General features: G+C 42.9%; 1 protein-coding gene across 4 annotated transcripts in view; it reads right to left on the reverse strand.

Annotated features, from left to right (window-relative positions):
- MOCS1 (molybdenum cofactor synthesis 1) overlaps positions 1-25,933 on the reverse strand; it is a 33,331-nt gene extending 7,398 nt beyond the window's left edge. The window contains exons 1-10 of one of the 4 annotated variants that reach the window (XM_075412819.1): positions 25,830-25,933; positions 16,642-16,774; positions 15,806-15,973; positions 10,748-10,912; positions 5,355-5,416; positions 3,926-4,037; positions 3,497-3,609; positions 2,705-2,815; positions 1,760-1,880; positions 129-176 (exon numbers count right to left, since the gene is read on the reverse strand). In XM_075412819.1, coding sequence (XP_075268934.1) covers positions 129-176; positions 1,760-1,880; positions 2,705-2,815; positions 3,497-3,609; positions 3,926-4,037; positions 5,355-5,416; positions 10,748-10,912; positions 15,806-15,962 — 889 coding nt within the window. In that variant the 5' untranslated portion in view covers positions 15,963-15,973; positions 16,642-16,774; positions 25,830-25,933. Of the gene's footprint in view, positions 1-113; positions 177-1,759; positions 1,881-2,704; positions 2,816-3,496; positions 3,610-3,925; positions 4,038-5,354; positions 5,417-8,635; positions 10,706-10,747; positions 10,913-15,805; positions 15,974-16,641; positions 16,775-25,226; positions 25,451-25,829 lie in introns of those variants that run through there. The other 3 variants (XM_075412817.1, XM_075412820.1, XM_075412818.1) reach the window with 3 other exon arrangements.
- Between the last annotated feature and the right edge of the window lie 277 nt (positions 25,934-26,210).

The following is a 26,210-nucleotide window of genomic DNA, read 5'->3' on the forward strand; positions in this document are numbered from 1 at the left end:
TTTCTTTGCTTAAACCTAAGCCAGAACCAAACACAAGCTAGACGTAAAAGCACAAACCACTCTGCTCCCCCAAAGATAAAAAACAAACAAAATCATGTATGTTTATTACGTACTGATTTGTCACCCACCAATCAGGATCATTGGCCGGTTTTTCATCCGGGAAATGTTAAACATGCCTAGAAATAAAATAAGGAACACATAAAAATCCTAGCTTTTTAGGTTTTAAGTCATGCATCTTGTTTACATGTTTAGTTTTCTGCTCTTCACAGTGCAACCTGTGTGCTGGAGGGGGAATCTAGCATGGTATTATTTAAAACCATAGCTGCCAGAGTCTCCAAGCATCCAGCTGCTACAGGTCCATCCCTGCTGTAGAATCTTTTCCCAGAAAGCTTTCCGTAATCTGAATTACAGGCTGCCTACTACAGAATTCAAACAACTTGGGACTATCTTGTTTCTTAACAATAGCATTTAACTGTATGTCCTGATTTTGGTTAAAACAGAACTGAGTCTCTTTTAGCGAACGTTCCTTACAGCTAAGTTCTTCTAAGTAACTGCATTTTTCCGAAGTTGGCTGCATATTTCACTGACAGTGTCCACTAGTTCTATGGTTAAGCTGTTATCAGTGTTCCAGTTCAAAGAAGTCCAATCACAGAAGGCCCCAGGGACAATATTGGGATTAACACAAATTGGAAGAAGACGGACAATGTCAGGTAAAAGCTGCTGATGGCAAAATGCCTTTACTAGAGGGGAAAACATTCTTCTTCCCCACCCGCCACCCCCACTTTCCCAAATCAGAAATTCAGAAATGAGTGGGCTAAGAGAAAACGAACCAACCCCTCCACCACTTCCATTATGTTTACAAGGCACTATTTTATCTGGGTCTGACCAATGTACTTTGCAAATTAGCCTATGCTCAGATTTAAAAGCTTCCTTTAAATTTGTTTTACACATCATGAAAAAAGGGCAACACCAAGTGTTAGTAATCTGGCAGAACCTGCAAGAGAACAAAAGGGCCAAAGTATATTTTTAGTGTAAAGGCAACTCTCCCATGATCATAAAGCCAGTTCATGTACAAGAGGTCAGCATTCCCAGCTGCAGCCAGATTACGAAAACATGGTTAAGTTCAGATGTGACTGAAATACAGTTTATGTTAATATAAATTCAGAAGATGAATACAGCCTGCGGATGTGACTGCATCATCATGGACCTCGTGTCATGACCTTAAGCAAAGCACTAGATGAGTGGCTACAAATTTCTGCATAGTCAAAAGAGAGATTTGTCACTTCTAGAAACGTGTTAACACAGTAGCTGGATTAACAGCTCAGTTTAGCTTTAGTACTTATTTTGCAGCAAACTAGTTCTAAGAAAAAAGGGATCCAGTAAAACTCCACCAATTTTTACTTAGCTTTACATTTTGCTGTTGTTACTGTGAGCAGTGGTATCTGTATCTCTTTGAAGACAGAAGTCAGTCTGAAAGACTTTTTGACAATTTGGATTCTAGCTCATGTGCAAGATTAAAAGACTCAAAACTGACATCCAGATTTTGGAGTATCTGCAGGACTGGTCTGCTACCAGCTTTCTACCAGACAATACTCTTATCAGATGGGAGAATTCTTTCCTTGGTTAATGCAGCTTCATTCAAGAAGCTTTTCCTGCTCTCCTTCTTTCCTTCTCCTGGCAAGTCATCGCATCCCACAGCAGTACCAGGACACTGTTTTCCCTAGTCACTGCTGTTATTTCTCAGGTATAACAAACATACCAGCATGCTGTTTTTTTTTTCTGCCCACTGCTGCTCCAATGATTTGAACCAACTCTTCTTCTGAGGCACCCAACCGTAGGTGATCTCGCAAGGACACTTCTGAATTCCCAAAAAGGCACACCTGCAGCCAACCCAAGGAAACAAAAGAGGAGAAATGAGAAAGAATAAAAGAAATGGCTTTTATGAATATTTCATACTAATCTCCGAGTAAAGGGTTTTGAAGAGGCCTATCCTACTGACCAAAGAGGACGTTTATGGAGATTGTTTTCTTTATCTCTCTTCATGTACACACACTGACAGCCTGGGATGTTTATGTAACCTAAGCTCATTGGGCCTTCAGGCTGCCTCGGTCATCTGACATTTGACAGCAGCACAGCTGTTGTCAGTATCAGGTGACAATGCGTAAGTGCCAATTTTTAATTGAAAACTTTAATTTTCCGCCAGAAACTGCCAGTTTCAACATGGCAGGAAACGGTTATGCCTCTCCTTTCTACAGCCGTTGAGCAAATGTACAGGCTGCTCTTGAAGGAGAAGAATTGTAAGAAGATGTTTGGTAAAACAAGACAGGATTCCTGCGGAACACAAAAGTTGAGTTCTCACAGCTGCTCGGATCCTTTTTTAAAGGGAAATCATCTGCTTGTCATATGTTTAAGATGATTTTTGAATCAAAGATTAAAATAAATGTTTATATATACTGGCCTTGCAACCATGTTTTACAACTGAAGTTAACTATGTTAGCAAAACAGAGAAACCAAAAAAGATGATGTAACATCTCCCCAACATCCCAACAAGCTTGAACAAGAATGCATACAGGATAAACAGGAGTTAGCTGGTAATAATTACACATCTTTCCATCCTACTTTACATCCCAGCTACTTTTAAGGGAAGAATGTCAACACTACTTTTGCTGCATGAAAGCAAAGAGAACCATGTTTCACTACCAACCTTTAGGTTCCCATCTGCTGTTATCCTCAGCCGATTGCAGGATCCGCAGAAGTGCTCCGACATGGAGGTGATAAAGCTGATTTGCCCCTGGAAATGTGGCACCTTATAACTCTAAAGAAATGCAGAGGAGAATTATTTGTTTCTCTTTATTATAAGAGTCCAACATAGACTGCCCATTTTTAAAGCTCCACTTGCCCAAAGACCAGAAGACATTTTAACAAAGATTTTCTTCAGTTCTAAGGTCACACAAGAGAAAAAAGCAAAATCAGCTTTGTCAGGGGTTCTAGTGTATTCTGCCCTGTTCCTGAAAATTCACAAACTTGTTAAATGTTTGCTCTTGTGGTTATCAACTTATAGGTGATGCCAGTAGGCATGTTCTTAGGCAGCCACAAGCCATAGATTCATGTAGTCTAGAAACCCCCCATGTGACACTGCACACCCTGAAGCAATACTGTTATTTCCCTGAACAACTGTTTCATCAGGCTTGTTAATGTACAGTCATAGACAGACACAGACTGGCAACAGTTTCAAAAGCTGTAAATACAGGATACAAGCCTGCCAATCTGACCAAGGCATCTAGTCAACACATTGTATTTCTAAAGGTAAAAACTATGACCAGCGTTTAAGCAGCGTCAAACCGCATGCAGGCAGCTTGACCAAAATCCCAGAGTTACTACACTGAGTATTTTTCACTTTGCTTGTCAAATATAAATGCTATACTTGGGAGAATTTGGGGATCTAGGGCAGGGAAAGAATGGGGGCACATTTCACATGTTCTTTGTCTAGCCCCACCTTGGCTGTGCTGGAGGCTTCACAAGGCAATTTCTCCAATTCAGGCCATCGCTGTTTAATTGTATCAAGCATTTCCTTGTAGCTCACCATCTTCTTGAAGTTCCATTTATTGCCTAGAATTAACAAAATCAGCATAACTTCAGACTGTGGATTCTATTTTTTTAATTAGCAGAGAATCATATTCTCCAACAACTTCAGTTTTTTCTGTAGGTGTCCCAGCCCCAACTAGTCCTGCTACTAATCCTTCTCCAGCTTCTCCAGATAAGCTGCAAAAGATACAACATGAAACTTAGAACAATTCCTAGTTCCCAAAAAGAGCTCACCAAAACTCCCAGAGACAAGCCCACAGGGTGAATAACCACCAACCAGATTCACTTATGTCCAAAGCACACTCCATGCCATGAAGAATCTCAGAGCAGGACTGCTTACCATCAAAGGGCATGTATTCTATGAACCGCACATCAAGGGGCAGATCTCTTGTGAAACCCACAAAGCCCAGCAGTTCATCCTCATTGAAGCCTCGCATCACCACGCAATTTACCTGCAGGAGAAGCAGACACCTGAAATTAGTGAGAAGAGCAGGACTTTCTTCCCTCATACACAAGGTTTCATAGTCCTTGCAGAAGGCAAGGTAGATAGAAAGAACATTATCTTTTTTGAGAAAGAAGATGATGAGAGAAGATGGCAGGACTGAAATGGTATAGATGATCATTTCTGCCAAACTCTCAGCCGGTAAGATTTTGTACCCAATCTAACTAAAGCTCTTAAGGTTGATTTGCTACATGGAAAACTAATAAAAGCTAGGTAACAAAGGCATCTTCTTACTCACCTAAGGTATGGCAGTTTTTACTGTCTAAAATGACAGCTCACACTCCCCAGCCCTACATTGAATGGCTGATGCAAAGGTACTGGCAGGGTACCTTCTATAGCACTCTTTTTGGCAGCTGACAGGCAAGCGTCCCAGACCAGGAAGTGTTCACAGCACGCTCCATAACCATAGGCTGCAGGATGACTAGCTCTGCCTTCCTCCAAAAAGAGGTTAAAACTGAGTTTTCTGCACATTCTTCGTAAACAATATTCATATTGGAGCCTCAGGTCCTCTCTGCTTTATCTGAAGAACAACAGGTAGCGGTGCTGTTGCTAAAACACTCCATGTTAGCAAGGCAGACTTGTATGTCTGAGCATTGTGCATCACAATTCCCAAGATCTTTCAGGAAAGCCTAAAACCCAGTTTAATTTCAAGTGTTTTTCATAGCTCTATGGCCTAAAATACTTAGACATATTCCAAAGCACCGATGAAACTGGAAGCAACCACAGCTGCAGAACTGCAAACAGCTGAATTAAGGTGAAGTTTCATGTTACAGCTAAGTTGGTCTACCTGCACCCCCCAAAAAGAGGACTCGCTTTCCCTTTCATTCAAACTGGCACTTGTCAGAGTCTGCTGTAAGCAGCTGAAAGAGATAAACCTAAAAAAAAATTGATGTCTTTCTGCAGGGTAGTTTTCTGCCCGTTAAATCCCTTAGCCAAGTTCACAGCTGGGTCACACAAGTGCCAAATCAACAGAGGGGGTAGGAAGAGGCAAGTACAGAGCAGGACCACCCTGTAGCCTGCAGCCAGGCAATCAATAAGCTTTGTGCCAGAGTGAAATAGTACCCTCAGCTGCATGAGGAAATAATATGAATTTGCCCCATCACCTCTTGATGTGATATTCAATCTACTAAAATTTTTCTTCAGTCTTACCAGAAATTACTGAAAGAACAGGGAAAAAATGATAAATTCCTCATCAGATGAGCTGTATCTTTTATCACCATTTATGGTAAAACACAACAGTTCCAGAGTAAATAAACATTGGCTTTACCTTAACAGGACGGTAGCCAAGTTCAGTGGCTTTGTGGATTCCTTCCATTACCTTGTGAAAGCCTAAGATATAAAAAGAATAAAAATTAATTTTCTTGTTTAAAAACAGAATGCAAAAAGAGGCTATTAAGTACAAGACAAAATGATGACAAATAAAACCCCATCTGATTCAGCAGACAGGACTGTAAGTAAGAAGAGCTGCAAGTAAAGAGACTTCAATGTTATGCACAGCACACACATCCCCCCCACAGGCTGCCAGAGTTACTGTGGTCAAGTCACTGAGATACATTTTTTAACTGGTATATGGGTAGTCAAAAATACCGGTATGCTTTTCTGTGTCTTTGGACATCCATGTATCATTAGCATATGATTCTCTGCTTCCCCATACTTCAGCTTTGCCTTGCGTTACATTCTTCTTAAAGGGAGTAGTAAGCACTTGTGAACTGCCTCCAGACGCAATGAAGAAAGGATACTACAGTTATGTTTATTTGATAATAATGGCATGCCTGTCGTCGATAACATGGCAGAATCTCCCTGTTCTGAGTCAGACACCAACCTAACTAAGTGAATTTTAAAAGGATCTTTCTAAAGTGTGTGTGAAGGGGAGCGGGGTTAGGAACAACCAAAAGTCCCTCGATTCCCTGTCCATCCCTCGCTACCGATGCAATTGGCTTCCCTAAGTTATTGACTATTCCTTAGTTTGAAGATCACAGGCAGTAGTTTACAAGATCATCATTTTTATGACTAAACATGTGAAATTGGTGACTACAACGTGGGACAGATTAGAGCATTTAGGAAAGCAATTCAGTTGGCCTTAGACCCTTGAAAACAAATGAAAGATGCCCAAAACTGCAGTGACTTCAATAAATGAAGGCCTGCCTACACTTATCAGCTGCTCCCAGACACAGAGATATATTTCATTTAGGGCAAGTATCTTCACTCCTACATGTACCTCAAATTTGGAAGAAAACTAAAGCAGCAATGCAATTTTGGAATTCCAAAGGCCTTCAGGAAAGCCTCTTCATCATCTCATTCAAACCACATCTTCTGTCAACTTTAAACAAAGTTAAGACCTTTCAACAAGATATCAACTTTAGATTTGATATATTATTCCTTCCCTGCCACACTGACCAGCTGGCAGAGAAACAAGGTGATAGTAGCAAGAATGAGATAAGCAAGCTACCAAGCTCTGGGTACGCATTTCTGGTGAGTGGGGGCGCTCAGCTGCTAGCACCGTGTCTGTGAATGTCTCTCCTACCCTGTCAGGTACTAGACTAAGTTCCCTTCCTGTTCTGCACACCAAACTCAGGTACGAGAGACCAAACACTGTATGAGACTGAACTCCTTCTTCCAAAGCTGTAGTCTTCAATGGCAAATATTTATAAATGCTAACAAAAGGGCAGTATCTTCCAGAAATTTGTGCTGACAATCCCCGTGCTGTTCCTAGTCATATATTTTTCAGTGCAGGTCCATCACCCTCCTTTCCCTATCTCTTATCTACTGGAAACTCAGAGTCTTTAGTGAAAAGATCACACCTTCACAATTGTGTAGGTGCTTTACCAGAAATAAGCAATAACTCAATGATATTCTGCACATACTTAATATTGAATGCTTTCGAAATCAAGAAAAAAAGAGGGAGACATGAAACTTTCCCTTAATTGTTTTCTGGCTGGTGAAGACATTATAAAGCATGGACACAGGAAAGCAGAAGATTGTAACCATTTTATAAGCCAGTCCTAATGGTAGTTTGGCTGAAAAAAGAGAGGTGCATATCAAAGTGAAGACAGTGAAACAACTCTTGCAAGCAACTGTTTGAACTTCTGACTTGTCACTTTTCTCTTTCACCACCTCCTTGTTTTGCGCGTGCGCAGGAAATTTGCAGTACCGGTGGTAGCCTTCATTCCAAATAAGCAAGTTCACAGGCTGAATGTGGCAACAGAGATAACGATACACTGCTGTAAGCACATCCCAGAGCCACGAATGGGATCAAACAGCTCTGCAACAGCTCAGAAAACCTTATGTGCGTCTTCAGGATTGCAGAAAGGTGAAAATGAACTTAGCTAAAAAGGCCAGGAAGCAATCACTAGCAAGCAGCAGATCAAAAACTCCATGTTATAATACCCGCATGCTTGGGCTCAGCTTGCTGTAGAGGTATGGAACAGGATTACACCTTGCAATGCATCTAACTCGGTGTACTTCCCAGTTCTGCCTCTTACCTCCTGCCACACTAGCACAAGAGTGTGGTTTAGATCAGCTATCAAATATCTTTACAAACAAAAAAAAAGTAAGCTATTCTGATTAACAACAACTATGAGCTTGTTTACACTAAAAAATTTTGGGGGCAGGATGATTATTTAAAATAAAAGTTTGTCACAGTAATAAAATAAAAACATGTAACTGCATGTCATATTTTGATGTTTACTGTATTCTGTTTTTTTCTTTACAGAAAGCAGGTAAGAATTCATTTGTATCGCCATACTTATTGAATCACCTCTTCTAGATCAAAGTCCTTGTGTGTTAATGGAACAACAATTTCAAAATATTAAAGCAGAAATGAATAGTAGATGTCATTGTGTCAGGAAATATTGTCAAGTCTCAGAAGTTCTCTAAGTTTTCGTCAGACATTTCAAAATGACAACTCTTCTCCTCTTCCATCCAATGAAAAATTTCGGTATTTTCATCCTTCTAGATTTCTTCTGGAATCATAACTTTAGTCAGCTTTAAAGCACAGAAAAGCTTAGACATATCCAGAACAATCCTATGTGGGACAACACCTCCCAACATTTAATTCTTACAAGAAGAAAGGCTTCAAGCCAATGTTTCATGATTCAATTACAGTACAATATTATCTCATTTTCCTTGTACCGAACAAAACAAGAAGGGACAGGCTGTGAAACTAGTTAGACTGGCTACCTGCAAGAAAGTACTTTTCATTTGTTCATCCCGTAGAATGTGGTAGATGGGGAGAAGTAGAAATCTTAGGGTTCTTTAATGTGCTTTCATACATCAGTGAAACCTCTGATCATCTCACAGTCACTTCCTCTATCGCAGTCATTTGTAATAAAATAGGTACAATGTAATGAATAAAAGTAGGTGTAATGCAGGTCGCCTGCACCGAAGAAACAATACTCCAGCCTTTTCTTAAAACCCTAGAATGAGATTCCAGAGGAGCAGAAAAATTGATCCCAATTTCTTGAGTTCCTGGTCCATAATCAGATGACACCTTTACTTTCCACAGAAGTTACCAGCCTGTAGGAGTCTAAGACCAGGAATCCCTCTCACCTTAACAGAGCTATATCTTGTTGACTCTGGAACTGCCACAGAAGACAGGGTAGCACAGTAGGCCAGGCACTTTATTCTCTGCTCATTCCACACTTGGAAATCTCCTATTAAATAAAAAACCCTCAAAAACAATTAAAAAAGTATTTTTTACATAAATCCATCCCTTCGTAAGAGGAAAAAAACCAACTCAGCATTACTATTTTTACCTGATCTCCATTAAAAGAAAAAAAAAAATTGTCTATGATTTGGAGACTTTATTCTCCTCCTCAAATATAGTGAGTCACAGAAAAGTCCCTGTTCATACTCTATGCTATTCAGTTGAGCAATTTCTCTCTATGTGGTTAAAGATGTTTTTTTCTTTAAAGGGGGAAGAGAACATTTATATCAATAAAAAATACCCTCATCCCCTCATAACATTTAGTTTACTTTATAAGCAGCACATTCCTAACAGCTTCCAATCGTATTCGAAGAGCTGTGGCCATGTAATTCAGGAAGCTGGAGGATCAGGTTTTCCCCTTCAGTAGCAAAGGAAGGGTTTGTTTCCAGTGAACGTCACAAACCAGGTAATATTTGAATGCAGAGAGCAGAAGGAAAAAGCACAGTCAACACCTGCTTATGCTTAGATACTCCCAGATACTTCTCTGGGAGCCAACGTTGCCATGACACAACCAGATTCATGCAATAGCCTACACTGGAAGAATACTGCTCCAATCAGCTTTATGACAGGAACAGATTTCTGCACCATGATGTAGAAACACGAAGTGCTCCCAGGGAGACTGTAGACAAGGACACCTTTCTGCACCTGTCAGCAGAACTTCAATTAGATACTGGAGTGATTCAAACGTCGAAATTGAGTCTCACAGCATCCCGGATTTCTACATTCCCTGCCCCACTTTTACCTTACGCCGTTGCACCATCTAGTGGCTACCTCGAGGTTTTGCCTCAATTAGAAGTTCAGAGACTGCTAAAGTCACATTACTGGACAGAGGTAGAATGGTACAAGATCAAACCAGTTTTAGGTTGGAAGGAAGCCCAGCCATGAAGCTGAACTTCATGATGAGCTTTGGGATTCATTTAAACAATCATCTGTAACACTAGGCACATCCAAGCATTTCTGAAACTTCGTTTGAAATTACTAGCTCAATTGGAGAGAAGTTACAAAGCTAGCACCCCTCCTCAAATGACCTCAGGCATGGTTTATGTTTATTCCTATCAAAGAGTAGTGGAGGCAGGGAACATCGCTAATCACAAGCAAGACCACTGCTAGCATGCCCCAAATATAACTTCCAGAAACTGCTGCTATTCATTACAAGAAGTTCAGTTCTTGTGGCATCTTAGTCCCAGGCTACTACAGCGGGACCATCTTTTTTTTCAAACAGCATTAAAGAACAGCAGCACATGTTCTTGTTCAGCCTGAAGAAAAGAAGGCTGAGAAGGGACCTTATAAATGCTTATAAATATCTTAAGGGTGAGTGTCAGGAGGATGGGGCCAAACTCTTTTCAGTGGTGCCCAGCAACAGGACAAGGGGCAATGGGCACAAATGGAAGCATAGGAAGTTCCGTCTGAACATGAGAAAGAACTTCTTCCCTCTGAGGGTGACGGAGCACTGGACCAGACTGCCCAGGGAGGTTGTGGAGTCTCCCTCTCTGGAGACATTCAAGACCTGCCTGGACAAGGTCCTGTGCAGCCTGCTGTAGGTGACCCTGCTTCGGCAGGGTGGTTGGACTAGATGACCCACAGAGGTCCCTTCCAATCCCTAACGTTCTGTGATTCTATGAGACCAACACCAGATTTGGAGAGTCCTCTTGATATCCATGACTAACCAGTAATCAGCCAGTTATGGGCAGCTGTAGACACAGTCCTGCTGACTGTGGCGAGTTGAGCATCTTCTACTCAACCAGCTCCAACTAAACGGGCTCTACCTGCCTAAGGGTTGTAGAAAGAAGGAAAATGAGTCACTATCAAATAAGCTAGTATAGGATACTTTTCCTAGCCTCAGAAGGATAGCAATTCACTCCCCTCCCAAAATAAGTGAGTGTGAAAGGCATACCAAAGAGTGCACAGCATTACTGCAAGTATTAACACAGTTGCCTTAGAAGACAAGCCTGTACCTTTCCTCCGGACAATGAACTCAAATTTGGCTGGGACCAAAGTATCCAGGCTAATGTTAATGGCATTCAGTCCTGCCTCCTTCAGTCGGGGCAGCAGTCTGGCTAAGTTGATCCCATTGGTTGTGACAGCAATGGTTTTCAGCCCTTCTAGCTTGTACAGTTGACCTAGGAAAATAAAAAAGTAAAAAGTACACTTTAAAAGAAGTAATTCAACTGTAAGTTACACAGAAAACCCAAAAGAAGATTTGTGAAACAAACACAAAAATATCACTGAGGGTGTGAGGAAAACATGGACGCTTCATCCTTCTTTCAGCTGCATTGGTTTAAGAGACCCATTTTAGCACAAATCTATTTCAAACGGTATGAAATACAGTAGTTTACTGCAAGCAAAATTGGTTATAAAGAACACTGAAAATGCACATTAATTTTGCTCTCCATTTCTTAGAGTAAATAGCTGCTTTATTGTTGGAGGAAGGCCTCTGACTTTGTTGACCTTCTTTTCCTCAATCTAGCTTTGCAAGCTGAATTCTGTGTTCTGTAATAATAACAAGCAGCAAGCCATCTCTTTCACACCTGACACCTGAACTAGCTGTGTTTATCCAGCAAACTTTATCTTACTTTACCAAACTTTATCCTGCTTTACCAAAAAACAGTTCTAACCCAGAGGTAGCTGCCAGCAGTAATGCCTTTAAACTGCTGAAAGAAATACCACATATACTCCTAACTAAACAGAAGAGTTCAACATTTTAGACCACTACAGAGAATCCAAGGCAACAACACCCAAGGGACAAAACACTTGCACTTGACAACTGAAATACTTCCATTACCCACAGTGGTCGCCCAGCCAATCAAAGAGGGCTTACGCAAGACACTAAAAAATGGCTAACAAAAGAAAACCATATAAGAAACAGTCAATACAATGAGATTAAGATTTAGAAAATAGCTGCTTCCTCATAAACCAAACGCAGAAATCCTCAGCATACCAGCTCTCCAGAGGGTAGGTTTTCAAACCTCCAGTTATCAGTATAATAACAAATAGGGAAAAACCCTCATAAACCACTTGCAAAAAGAGCGCCACAGAAAAGTAATTTTCTTTTATTTTCCCTCCTCCCTTCTCTCATAGCCTCCCCCCTAACTAGTGGAGAACTATTTGAAGAACCCTTACTTTTGAGGCAGCTTTAATTATAGCATAAATATTTCATAGTCCCTTCTTCTCTATTTTACCTCTATTTATTCATGTTGATAAGGGCTTTACTCCTGCTTTATCTCATTTCCGAGCTATTCTCAAAATATTCACCCTGGGCCCAAAACTCTGGAATGGGACAAGGTGGGTCGCAGAAAAGATGCTGAAGTTTACAGCAGCGGTGTTTTGCAACATGGTTAAGAACCCTGTAAAGACATTTGGAACCTGAGGTTGTAACGAAAGAGCAATCTTTTCCAAGAACTCGGTTTTTCTGGCATTCACCTCTCAAAATCCTCCCCACTGACCAGGAATAACCTTTTCCTAGAGAATGACTGCTATTGGCCCAAGTTTGCCAAAGATTATTTAACACTAGCTACCACTCACAGCCTAGTCTTGGTGAGAGCATAGGATACACACCGCAGCCCGAGGATGGCACAGGAACACCACTATTTTCATTTACAGCCTCAGAACACACGAAATGCTCAACCTCCTAACAACAGAGTAAAAAACACTAGGTGCCATACAGGTTTCATTGCTAGAAATGTAAAATGCATAAAGGTGTTGAATAAAACCAAAGCCATGCTGCAGCCTAAAATGGAAAAATTAACAAAAGTAGCAACAGCTCCTTAGGTCAGCTGGTGCAGGTAGCAGCTGTTACCAATGCATTTTCTTCCTCATCAGACAGGATGAGATACAGGATGAGATACAGGATGAGGCACTGGAAACACACCAATCTGTGGGAGAATCTTTAATAACATACTGGATGGAAGCCAAGTGTGAGAAATTAGAAATGGAGACTTAACACCAACAAGTTAAAAAGGACCAGCTAGTGCACTCTGTCTTATTTGCCAGCATTCGCAGTTGCTTGGTTTCTTGGCTTGTTCACCTCTAAATTCAAAAGATATTGAAGAGTTTTCATAACTTCGTAACTCACCTTGTGCCTGTATTAAGCCTGTTTGCTGACCTTTGGTCACTGCTTCAGCAACAATCAGCACAAGCAAAGGCAACTGATAAAACTATCAAGTAGAAAACGAAACAGAACAGATGCTATAACTCAATAGCATGAAGCTAAAAGCTTATACGTCAGGCTCAAGCCATCCAGTAAATCCTTTTACATTCACTTTTTCATTTAGGATCCCGAGCATTTTCTTAAAGAGACAAGGTTCTTGCATATTCTCCTCCAATTGTTTCCTCAATTGCACTTCTGCCGATTGAGTCCAGACATGGTATGTGTATCTCCTAGTACATGAACTAACAATTCTACCCTGCATCGCTTCCCTCTTGAAGTGCGTACATTGCTATAAAAAGTCATCCAACCATCTGTCCCACTCCTGATGGAAAATGATTTTGTCAGTGGAGATGTGTACTTCTCAGACTATTAATAATTAAGATCTATTACACGGTTTATATCCGGTGCTATTTTAAACTCTGAGTACCCCAAAGGAGACGGATTCTATATTGCATTATCAGCTGCCTCAGAAAAGTCTCAAACATAGGTATTCAGCAGTCCCCAGGACATGATTTACTTTCAGCAAGTGTTAGTTGCTGAGTCATAGTTTATGTATGTGCATGCATTAAAAGAAGATTCGAAATAATTTAAAGAACTGTAGCCGGTCTCTGAATAACATGGTCTCCTATGGTAGCTTCAAATCACATTTGTTCATTGAAACAACAAAAAAGTTTAAACTTGAATATTCGAAAAATACAGCAATAGTAATCCAGCATTAATATTTCTGAGCTCCATTGGTATTTCACAGACCATTTATGGTTAAGAGAAAGTTTTGCTGAAAACAAACCAAACTTAAACCTTATTCAGCACCTGAGATATTGTAGCCAGCTTCTATAAACCATATAGAAATCTGAATTAACTCTATCTCAAACCAGTACACTGTGCTAAGATAGCTTCAATAAAGGTGCCTAATTCAAATTCTGCAGAAGACATTTTTGGGCTTGGTTTCCCTTCAGTGAGTTTTCTCATAGTTGTTACATGTGATCTATTTAGTTTTGACACTTATATCTTGATCCCAAACTTGTGCACCATAGAGCAACACCAAAGTCCGAGAAGACAAAAAGTGTTTACAGACTTAATATGCCAATTTTCAACACACCTTAGAAAAAACCAGCTAGGCTAACACAAATCCATGACAAAATGAACTAATGCAACAGGACAATTATCTTAACATTCATTATTTTTACCCCAAGATCACTACTCTCATGCCATCCATTAAAATGACCACTATGAATCTGTCAAACTTCAGCTGTGAGCAAGAACACAGGCAGAATAATGAAAGCCCAGTGGTTCAGAAAGATCTGTCTCCCTCTTTCAGCCACAGAAATAAACCTTTGAGAATTCTATCACTGCAATAAAACAAACAAAAAAGCTTTCTATCCTTCCAATATCAATACTTCAGAATTGCAGCAATGTGATAACTATTGTGCAGTGACCTGGATGCTCAGCTTAAGCCCTCAATATCAGAGTAACTGTATTGAGTATAAAAAGCCACCAGGTATTGCTGATAAATCAAAAAGGTGCAGACATTAGGAGAGAAAGCTCTGCACTGAACTGATGATGTTGTTGATTTCAACTCGTTTTCATGCCAATACTATAAGCTGAACTGTAAAGCTTTACTGTATTTTAAAATACAACCTATTTTATAAATCCACCTCTCTTGTGGCTGGTGAAACCCAGCTAAAAATAATTATAGCTATTATTACTAGAAATGGGGAATGCCTTCTTGAAAGAAACAGGTCTCTTGAAAGGCACATAGCTCTCAGTCCTAAATAAAGAATAACCTGTCATGCATGAGCAAAACGCCCTAGAGAATGGTATTCCAGAGTTCCAGAAAGATGAAGTTTGTGAAGTTCCAGGACTCCTCACAATCAAGGTTCAAGTAGACCCAAGCCAGCTTACTGTATCCATACCTCTTCCAGCTATAAACAGGTCAACTCTACATATTACACTGCTCTGCTGCTTCCTTTGGAAAAGACCATAAATGTCTTCCAAATCCTGAACAAAACAGAGCAGCAGCAGAGACCAACTGTTTTCTGCACCAAAAGCTCTGTGTATGAGTAGGCAGTCACTCTACTTTCAAGACCTTCACCTTCCTTATCTTCAGTACTTAGAAGAGTATACGCACAGAAACTGACAAGTTCAGTTGCCTACAATACACCAAAGTGCACCCACCTACATAGACTTAATCTAATGCATTACCACTACTCAAAGCTATTGTACTATCTGTAACATACGAGACTTTGCACAGGGAAAAAAATCACCTGGCTCAGGAAAAAAACAGGCAGTTGGTCAACACAATAACAGTTGAAGGAGACAGACTACTAAAAATTACCCAGTAACTAATCTTCCATTGAAGTAATAGTCTTCATCAGTAACTGTAAAAACATAGGCATTTCCACCCTTCCTTGCTAAATACAGACAAGCAAGTGACATCTGTTGTCAAGGAAATAAAACAAAACTACCCCTCACACCCCACCCCCAATCTGAAAGAAAACCTGTTTTGTTTGTAAGCAGGTACCAGCTGTTCATCCCCAGTGAGGACCTGGTCACATCAGTTCTTGATTATTCACCCCAAGGCTGCATTACCACAAGCTATTCTAATAGATGGTGAATATGAAGACAATGCTAAGTTCAGCTGTTACAGTATGAAGAGACATAAATTCCATCCAAGCAGGAGAACAGAACTGGAAGTTTTCTTAAAGGAACCATCTTGCATTTCACAAAATTAGGAAAAAGCACTGTCATTTGATGTATGATTAATCTTCAGGTTGCTGGACTGTATCAGTAGATAGTTACAAGTGTAGTTCTTGGATCAATACACAGCAAGTCACTTAGAAACACACTGTATTTATTGAGAACTCACCCACGATATCAACCACATCAGGTCGGATAAGTGGCTCTCCTCCTGTCAGTCGGATCTTCTCTACACCTTCTTTCACAAAGAGTCTGGCTAGGGTGATTATCTCCTGAGTAGTAAGTAGCTCTGATTTAGGGGTCAGCTGAACACCTTCCTCTGGCATACAATACTGACCTGAAACAAAAGAATACAGAAATACATGGGGAAAAAATAACCAGCAGCAGTTAATCTAATATCGATGGACAAAATGCACCAAGTTCAACTGTCCTTAATGGATGTCCAATGACTCTGCTTTTCTGAAATACAGGTAAGATCATCCACCAAATCTTACAAGCAATCTCCCAACATTTTCCTGATTTGCTTCAGAAGATAAACTCACTTGACGGGTCTCAAAATTACAATGGATCCACTCTGAAGGGAACGCTGATCTTATTTCTATGTAATCTGCAGTCAGAGACACCAAACTGAACTGGCAAGCACCAGGACATTGCCACAAACTTTGCTGATGTTGTGGGAAAGCGTAGGTACAAGCTTCTCATGCTTATCACACGCTTTGGGTACGGCAAACAAACATCCACAAGCACCATCACCCAAACCACACGAAGTCTGATGAAAGACCTGTCACCCCCACCTATCTGTGGTAGATCCCTATGCTTCCTCCTGCTTCCCCATCCCACTAGCAGCTCAGCTCCTAATCAGTCTCTATCTGTCCTTTACCATTACTTTGTGAAGACAAGAAACAGCGCAGGGCCAACACACCAATAAGTACCCTAACTCAGTTCTTGGCCTTTGCACAATACGGTGCGTAAGAGCTTTGTGCAAGAAAGCAAGCAGATACTTACATCTGAGGTTGCATTTCTCAGTCAAAGAAATTCGCAAGTAGTTGTGCCGACGCCCGAAGCTATCTGTCAAAAATGCAGAGAAGGGAGCTGCATGTTCCAGTAGAAAGCATCCTTTTCCTGAGCTTTGCAACTCCTGTAATGAAAACAAGCAAATGCTAAATATTTGGATAGTTATCCTATCAACTTGTTGTATAAATATCAACTTTGAACTTAATTGACAATTATTGCTCCATTTTTCCCCACAGGGACAGCTGCACAAGAAAAACCCATGACTTGATTTACAGTAAAAACCAGCCATTTGTTGATTAAAGTTTCACACCCTACTTAACTCGATGGAACTGTACTGCAATTTTCCCTGTGCATTTTAAGATGCAGACTCTTTACCACAAGTGCTTCAGGCTTTTTGTGCAGAATAGGAGGCAGCTTTTTTTCAGTTGCATGCCTGCCCTCGGTGCCAGGGAAGATTATGGAGCAATCCAACCTGAGTGCGCTCACTGGGCATGTGAAGGACAGCCAGGGGATCAGGCCCAGCCAGCGTGGGTTCAAGAAAGGCAGATCCTGCTTGACCAACCTGATCTCCTTCTACGGCCAGGTGACCTGCCTAGTGGATGAAGAAAAGGCTGTGGACGTCTTCTACCTGGACTTTAGTAATGCCTTTGACACTGTTCCCCACAGTATCCTCCTGGAGAAACTAGCTGCCCATGATTTGGATGGGTGTACTCTTCACCGGATAAAGAACTGGCTGAATGGCCAAGCACAGAGTGGTGGTGAATGGAGTTAAATTCAGCTGGTGGCCGGTCACAAGTGGTGTTCCTCAGGGCTCAGTGATCTTTATCAATGACCTGGATGAAGGGATCGAGTGATCCCTCAGTAAGTTTGCAGATGACACCAAGCTGGGTGGGAGTGTCGATCTGCTTGAAGGTAGGAAGGCCCTGCAGAGGGTTCTGGACAGACTGGATTGATGGGCCGAGGCCAACTGGATGAGTTTCAACAAGGCCAAATGCTAGGTCCTGCACTTCGGTCACAACAACCCCATGCAACGCTACAGGCTTGGGGAAGAATGGCTGGAAAGCTGCCTGGTGGAAAAGGACCTTGGGGTGCTGGTTGACAGGCAGATGAACATGAGCCAGCACTGTGCCCAGGTATCCAAGGCCAACAGCATCCTGGCTTGTATCAGGAATAGTGTGGCCAGCAGGAGCAGGGAGGTGATCGTGCCACTGTACTCGGTCCTGGTGAGGCTGCACCTGGAGTACTGCGTTCAGTTTTGGGCCCCTCACTACAAGAAGGACATTGAGGTGCTGGAGCGTGTCCAGAGAAGGGCAACGAGGAGGTGAGGGTTCTAGAGAACAAGTCTTACGAGGAGCGGCTGAAAGAACTGGAGCTGTTCAGCCTGGAGAAGAGCAGGCTGAGAAGGGACCTTATTACTCTCTACAACTACCTGAAGGGAGGCTGTAGTGAGGCAGGTTTTGGTCTCCTAACTAACTAGCAATAGGATGCGAGCAATGGTCTCTAGTTGTATCAGGGGAGGTTCAGATTATATATTAGGAAAAATTTATTCATAGAAAGAATGGTCAGGCATTGGAACAGGCTGCCCAAGTACAGTGGTGGAGTCATCATCCCCAGAGATGTTTAAAAAACGTGTAAATGTGGCACTTCAGGATATGGTTTAGTAGGAATAGTGGTGTTGGGTGGATGGTTGGACTTGATGATATATACTTGAATCACATAGAAGGGCCGCTCCCCGCACTTCAGCACAAGAGAACTAAAAACTGATGAAGCATTGCATCTTTGCTTGTGTCCCTACCAACTTTCACGTGCAAGACATAACATTCTGTTAACAGGATGGTTGGACTTGATGATCTTAGAGGTCTTTTCCAAACTATGATTCTATGAATAGCAAAACCAAATTATTGCTTTGTACAATTATGTTTCATGATGCCCTTTTCAAGAACGTTTCCACCAAGGTCTACTTGCCCAAATCCATAAAACAGAATACTTCCAAAAATCTTGTCTCAGTTAAAAGATGATACATAATACAGGGCACAGTGGGACGGGAAGAAAAACATGTGATCCTGAACACTTCACCGGTTCATGCCTGCATAAAAAGATTAAGAATTTTAATAATGTCTTTATTAACTGCCATGAAGTGTCTATTAAAAGTGATTTCTATTTACATTTTTGGTTTTTTTTAAGGCACAGTGCAACATGTTCTAGCATAACAGTTTTCAGCAAGTACTGAGTATTTTCTCTCCAGAATGAGGGCTGATCAGTTTAGGTATCCAATGAAATATACCAAATTAGTAGCTGCTGCTGGAAAAGAATACACTTCAAGTTTATACCAAGAATCTTTAAAACATAACAGCCGTCAACACCAGAACATTGTTGGTTATAGCAAGGTCTAAACGCAGGGAGTCCCACTGCCTTTAGACCATGACTTTCAAATTACCATGTTATATGTCCATTTTTCTATACCTGTAGAGTACAGCTGAAACCACTCTGTTACTTTTGGAAAATATTTCAATACCTTAAGTGAAACATACAGTAACTGAACGAACTCGTCACAGTACTGCAGAAAAGCAAAAGTTTACCAAACATACTTTAATCAGCTTGGTTCAGGCACTACATATAAAGGTCCACAAAAAACATCACTCAAACCCTAGAAGTCTGGTGTCTTTTCATCTACTATATTACAGTAGAATTAACATTTTATAAGAGGTCAATATAATAACTCTGACAGAGGCTAGCTGCATAGCATCACAAAAAGAAACAGAGAAAATATGATTAAAATAACTAAAGGAACTACTTTCACTGTGTTCTTGTTAGTTAGCCACACAGACACTTCATAGCCAGCTAAGAAAACTGGAAGAAAGCTAAAGGACTCCTGGACATACAGAGAACTTCATCTCCAGTGAAAGAGCACATACGAAACTATTTCTGGATACACGGTGTTCACAAAGTTAATAAAGTGAGTGGGAAAACAATGAGCTTCAGAATTGTGCCTCAAGTCAAAATCACGCTGGCTAGCCTCAATAGGCTGCAGCAGACAAAGGATTAAACAAAGTTTTAACATAAATTTAAGATGCAGAATGAGGAACTGAACAAAATGCACATTAGGTATTATTCAAACCGCTTAACTAAGCAAAGGTCATAGTTTCCATCTAGTGAAAAATAGACCTATGAAATCTCCAGACATACTAAAATTGGCACGTATGGGATGATGCCAAGGAACTGGGCAGAAACACACGTAGCCACAGCCATCATCTCCCTGGCTCTGGTCATCACGAGTAACCATAGTAGGTAATCCTGCACAGTATTTCCAAACAGCCCTAGCAAGGAGTCTGGAAATGGTCAACTAAAACATTGAACAACCCCCAGATATACTTCCTCAAAACCTTTTATTCTGAAAGGATTTGTAAGAAAGATTTGGGGGTGGGTAGAGAAGACACCCTCAGTGCCCAGATCAGCCAGACAGCAGAGGTTACCTGGGGAGAGGCCCAACTTCAGCCATCAGCAGCTGCAGCAATTTTGATTCCAGCTGTGCTAACACCACGGCTGCTGCTAAACTTACAAGCAGGAGCAGTCTTTCTTGGCAGCACAATCTTTTCACCAGCCTTTAAACAATCCACTACATTTCTTGATCCAAACAGCTTCGTGGTTAGATAAGAAGATCTCTAAGAACAACCCTGGGGCGGTGAGGATTTGGAGAAGATCAAGGAGACACAAAGTGGCTGATTTCACCATGCAAACAGCATCTGTATACCCCTGATAAAACAGCAGTACTAGCTTCCGCGTAATTGCTTTTCTGCCAGAAGAAACAAAATATCTTTCAGTTTCTGCGTTGAAACGGCCACAGCAGCAGAGGGATGAGGGGCACAAGGCCAGCTCTCCCCAGGCCTGGCCTTCCTTCCCTGCGGCACCAGAGCTGTCAGTGGCAAGCCTGCCGCAGCCCGCATGCTGCTCACGCTGCCGCACGCCCTCACGATGCCCGCTTACCCCACGCCCTCATGCTTCCCCCGCTTCCCCCATGCCGCCCTCCTGCCGCCCGCTTCCCCCACGCCCTCACACGCACAGGCAGAACAAACCATCTGGTTTTTGACCAGCCTGGGTGCCTGTGGGTTCTCTGCGAGCTCCGGACATTTTTAGTTTCCCCAGGAAATCCCAAGTTGGGAGCTTGCTGTGTTTGTTAGAAATGCTGGCTCTGCTGCTCTTCTTGTGAGAGTTTCTCAGAATATAAGCAGGGTTGAGCTGAAGAGCCCAGCTAAATATTCATATGTAATTTCTGCTTCTTCCCCAGTTAGAAAACTCACCCCTTGAACAGACTAAATCTGAAGATACTTTAAATAGTGCCAAACTAAAAAAAAACACTACCCAGAAGTATTTTTTCTTGAAAACTGCACTGCTTTCTGGCCTTCTGGATTTCTGACATTCTCTTTCTGATTATTTTGGAAAGGTTTTCTCATTTGCAAGGTAAAGAACTGCCGTGCTTATTAAAATTATTTTAGCCTTCTTGTAGGGGCACTCCTCTCCTGTTTTTTTCTCAGTAACTCATTTCTGCGACTTTTTCAGGATCAGGCTTCCTTACCCACTCCAGTTGAGGACAGAACAGTAAGAACCTCCTGCCTTCCTGTTTTAAGGTGTGCATTACAGCGAGGGAAAGCAGTGGACAGCTGTCCTCCCTGACAGAATGGAGGCAAGAGAGAGAAACTCTCATGATTGTACGTAACGGATGCCAAAACTGCGTGCTTTGAAGAACAATAATATACTTAGAGTAATTTCCTATTTTCAGGAAGGACCCACTGCTGGACTGGGATGCAGGAGATAACAGTTCTGTTCCTGGTCTGCCATCCACCTGCGTGGCTGGTACAGCCAAAGAAACTACAGTAAGAGGACTTACTGGCGGAAAAATGCTGCCCTTCATTAACTACTCTAAAGTGAACTGTCAAGAAGCAGTACTTGAACAGGCACTCAGCAGGCAGTTGGTGTCAATACACTTTAAAGTTCCCTCTGGAAATAACTAAATTTTGCTCGCTTGCAAAATAGTGTGTTTTGGAATGGGGAAAGGCAAAAAGTTTTCCAGAGGTATCAGAGCTTCTTTCCATCAACTTCTTGTCGTGTACAGAGGTGAGTTTGTCTGAGAGGAAAGAGTGACTGGAGATGGAATTTTTAAGCCATTAGTTCAGTTTCTGTCCAGTTTCTGTCCAGTTTGATGTCAGCAAGGAGGAACTAGGAGACACCCATGAGGAGTTCAGTAGCACCAGCTTGAGCTCCAGTGGGAGTGTATCCTGTATTGCCAAAATTGCCACTGCACCAAGCAGTGACTCATATTTTTACCAATTCCACAAGGAAGGTCAAATATCAGAGATGGAAGCTCAGCTGCCTCCCTGGTAACTCAGGGCAAGGATGAAGCACTCTCTCGGGTAGTTGTGTAACCAGGGTTTTTCAAAGGGGAGGTACAGGGTGAGGTTGGACCTAGAGACACTTGCAGCCTGTGTTAGAGCTATAAGGGCGGGGAAAAGGAAAAAGCTGTCTGCTACAATTCCCAGGCTACCAGCAAGAGGTTACTCAGTTCCCTGCAGTTGGAAAATATGGGTAGTTGTTGGTATTTTAACACATCAATGCCCAACCACATAACTTTTTCACTCAGAAGAGATGGTTATAACCCCTAAGTCCCCACTCCCCTGTCTCCATAGTTGACAGGAGATGCTTCTGCACATTGGAAGAGTATGCCCTGTCACAGAGTGTGCTTTGTCTGATCCGTGAAAACACAGTTTCAGTCTCCAGGCTGTCAATCCTGTGTTCTATACCAGCACTGAAAGAATGAGAGCTGAGATGACTGCACCTAGTAGCTATATTTTGACAAGCTGTCAGCCCTTCAGACCTGCCAATTCACCTGTGATTTCCAGGAGAACTCTTCTAACAATGCAGCAAAACTGGAAGCTGTCACCAGAGGTATTAATAACCACCAGGAACACCACAACCTGACAGATACTGGAAAGGCTCGGTTAAACACAAGGGGGAAGATAACAGAGTTCTTACCTATTTATCAAGCTGAAGATCAAGTACTATACTTGCTCTAGCCTTCCACCTTCACCTTATCCTCAGTGATATTCGCGCACTATGAAACAGAAATGCTTGCAAACACTTCTTCTGTGCAGACCTCAGGGACCACTACAACCCCTGTACTTATGACACTGTTAGCGCTGCTCCTGCTGTCACACCTGCTGGGTCTTTCAGCTCCTGCAGTCCTTTTGGGTCTCTGCATCAGTGCTGCCGCCTTCACTGTAGTACCTAACGCTGCTGCACCAGCATCGCAGACACAACTCAGCAAAAGCTCTTCTGTTTCACACGTCACCTTTAACATCTTAGTCTGTGGGGAAGCAGTGACACAGTGTCCTTGTTCAACCTGGAAATTAGACAACCACAGAGACTGAAATGGGTCTAAGTAGGCCAAGTGCCAGCATGAGGTCTGAGCTGAGAAGTCCAAGGCAAATGTTTTTCCAAGGGCTCAGCAGCTGCTGCCCAACAGCTGACCCCAAACAGTATGCCACAGTTCTGGTTACTGGCACAGCGAACACTGCTCAGGGACTTTGACCAGCTACCCACAGAGTGGAGCTCCAGGACACACAATTTCAGATTTGACTGGCCAAGAATCAGGGCCATATGAGGTCTTTCTAAACAAACTGGGCTGTCCTCTCTATCCCAGTGTCAAAGACTTCACTGAGGCCACAGAAAATTTCAGGCGGTTATGTTCGAACTACAGGATTTACATGAACAGATGGAAGAAGCCAAAACGAAACTTTGTATCGGGATGCTAAAGACCTTTACTGAAAATGATAGATCTAGCGCAGGATTACAAAAAAAACCCAAGATGTTAATTTCCTTAATATTATTGGTCTCAAGCCTCACTATCTTAAGGGTCCTCTCAGCTTCCTCCTTTGTTTCAAAAAATTGTTTTTTTTGCATGTAAACTTCCAGCTTACAATAAAAAAGTATGAAACACTTTTTCTATTGTACTGGAAAACACACCGTTTTGTAGCAGAAATATGTAATCCTATACAATTTTTTTTTACTCAAGAATATAATTTGGACATGTATCATCATGTGCACAAGATGACAGGATGGCATCAGACTTTCCTTTGTTAACTGAATTAGTCAAGAAATGCTTGTACACAATCAACCGTGAAAACGCTGCTTTCTGAGTGCCTGTTGTTACCTGCCCTTATCTAGTCTGAGAAAAAGGGACTCCACTCTGCGCACATCACCGAGACTGACAACTGCATCTTAAATATTAAGATACAAACTGGTTCACACATGTGGACTAATCAGTCCACTAATAAGCTGATGAAGTTCTGGGTTTTATTTGTAAACAATCTAGGATCAGTTTCCCAAGTATATCTGATTTCACCTTCAAAACCAACATAAATTTTCACAGCCTCAGATTTTCCTAGTCTGGTTATCTGGTCAACATCATTTCACTTTATATAAAATGTGTGGTAAATATTGATATATTTATAAGAGAACTTGATAAAGACTTAATGGACATTCAAACCACAAATAAAAGCTATTAAGTGCTTCTGCTGGAAGGAGTCACTTACTAAGCATTCACAGAAAGTGTTATTACAGACAGCAAATGCAGGACACAGAATGGGTAGCACACACACATTCTCCCACCATCTCAAAAAACAGCATGTAGGAACAGGCTAAAAAAGGTCGTAAGTTGAACAGAAGTTCATAACTCAACACAGCTCTTCCTTCCACAGCTGGAAGGACCATTTTAAAAGGGGATGAAATACTGAGAGGCTAGTGCACTCTTCTCCCCTTTGCACCCCCTGCACCCAGCTGAAATCTCATGAAACTAAACAGAACCCACAAACATTTTCAGATCCAACCCAGAAGACAGTCAAGCAGTATTCACAATTGTTCTGTATGTTTGAATTTCCTGTCATCTGAAAGCACGTTTCACTGTCCTCTGCAGCTGTAATGCCAATTGCTCCTCTCCACAGATGAATCCCCGGAGACACAAAGAACAGAAAAGAGCAATGAGTACATTATCATGATAAGGTTACTAAGTTTGCACTGTCTTTACTTTTGCATCAGCTTTCTTCTCGGGCCCTGCAGGGTATCCGCCAGTGCCCCAGCACACTCGTCACAATTACTATGCCACACACACAAACCATCCACCTCATTCTTCCAGCCACCTTGGATTTTGTCCCCTAAGGCAGGAGGGCTTTCAGAGATGGGTGTCGTAATCAAGCTCTTTCAAAAGTATTCCTGAACGTCTGCTATAACTACTCAATTTATAGAAAGTAGTTAAAAGTAATTCTGATCAGAATTTATTAAAAAGCACATGATTTAGAAAAAACAAAAGAAACTTAATACCCTTTCTAGATTCCTGAGCCAAACAAGCATTCAATAAAGCAAAGCACAAAGTCATTTGACTTTCTGTAAATAACCAAGTGGTAGCGAATGCATTCAATTCTGGCGACGCAAAGACTGTCACTGGTCGCTTTAGCTTGTTTTCTGCCCGTAAAAGCCAGCCACACAACTGCAAGTAAACCAACAAACCATGTCCCAGCTGGGATTACCCGGTGTGTCGTGCCCTGCTTCTGCCGGACAGTTACAGAACCTGTGCCTTTCTGTGCAGCTTTTTCTCCCGCATCGGGGCACGAATCCGCCTGTGGGACCAACAGTTAAACCGGGAGCAGCTGGATCTGGACAATGCCCGCGCCGGTGTCACGCCAGCGAGGGGACGACCCGCTCCACCGCAAAGTTGACACGACCGCTCGGAGCACGACCACCGAGAGCCGCCAACCCCTCGGTTTTGACCCAGGCAGACCAAACCCCGCTGTGTATTCCTGCTCCGACCGGGACGCGACGCAGAGCTGGTTCAGCCCCGGAGACCGAGCGTCCTGCTTGCCCACCGCCCCTTTCGCTGACACCCCCCCCCCCCCCCCCGGTCCGTGCGATCGAGTAACGGTCACCACACAACTTCCCGGGGACAGGTGGCACAATGCAGCACTTCCACCAGAAGGCAGGCGGCAGAGTTTCGCTGCCGCCCACCGGGGCAGGTTCCAGCAGCGGTACCGCAGGCCGTGACGGCGTGGGAGCTGGCAGACCCACGGTCCTCCTCCCCGCCCCCGCCGCCCGTTACCGGCCCGGCCCCGCCGCCCCCTCAGCACCCCGCTCACCTGAGCCGCGGCGGAGCGAGCCCGCACCGGCGCCCCGGAGCTGCACGCGCGGCCCGGCGCCGCCCCGAGCGCCCCCCGCAGGAGCGCGGGGCCGCCGCGCCCCCCCCACGCCGCCACCGCCGCCGCCGCCGCCGCCATGCCGACCGCCGGCCCCCAGCACGCGGGGGGCTGCGGCCGCCGCCCGCCTCCCGCCGTCACGCGAGGGAGGCAGCCAATGGGAGCGGCCGCAGGTGCAGCGCGGCACGCCGGGAGCTGTAGTCCGCTCCCCTCAGCCCTGAGGCGGCCTCCGGGGCCCTCGCCCCCGCCGTGCCCGCCTGGGGCAGGCACGCGGGGCAGCTCCTGCGAGCCCCGCGTCCCGCAGCACCAAGGGCAAAACGTGCA

The sequence above is a fragment of the Opisthocomus hoazin genome, chromosome 2 (assembly GCF_030867145.1).
Source record: "Opisthocomus hoazin isolate bOpiHoa1 chromosome 2, bOpiHoa1.hap1, whole genome shotgun sequence".
NCBI lineage: Eukaryota > Metazoa > Chordata > Aves > Opisthocomiformes > Opisthocomidae > Opisthocomus > Opisthocomus hoazin.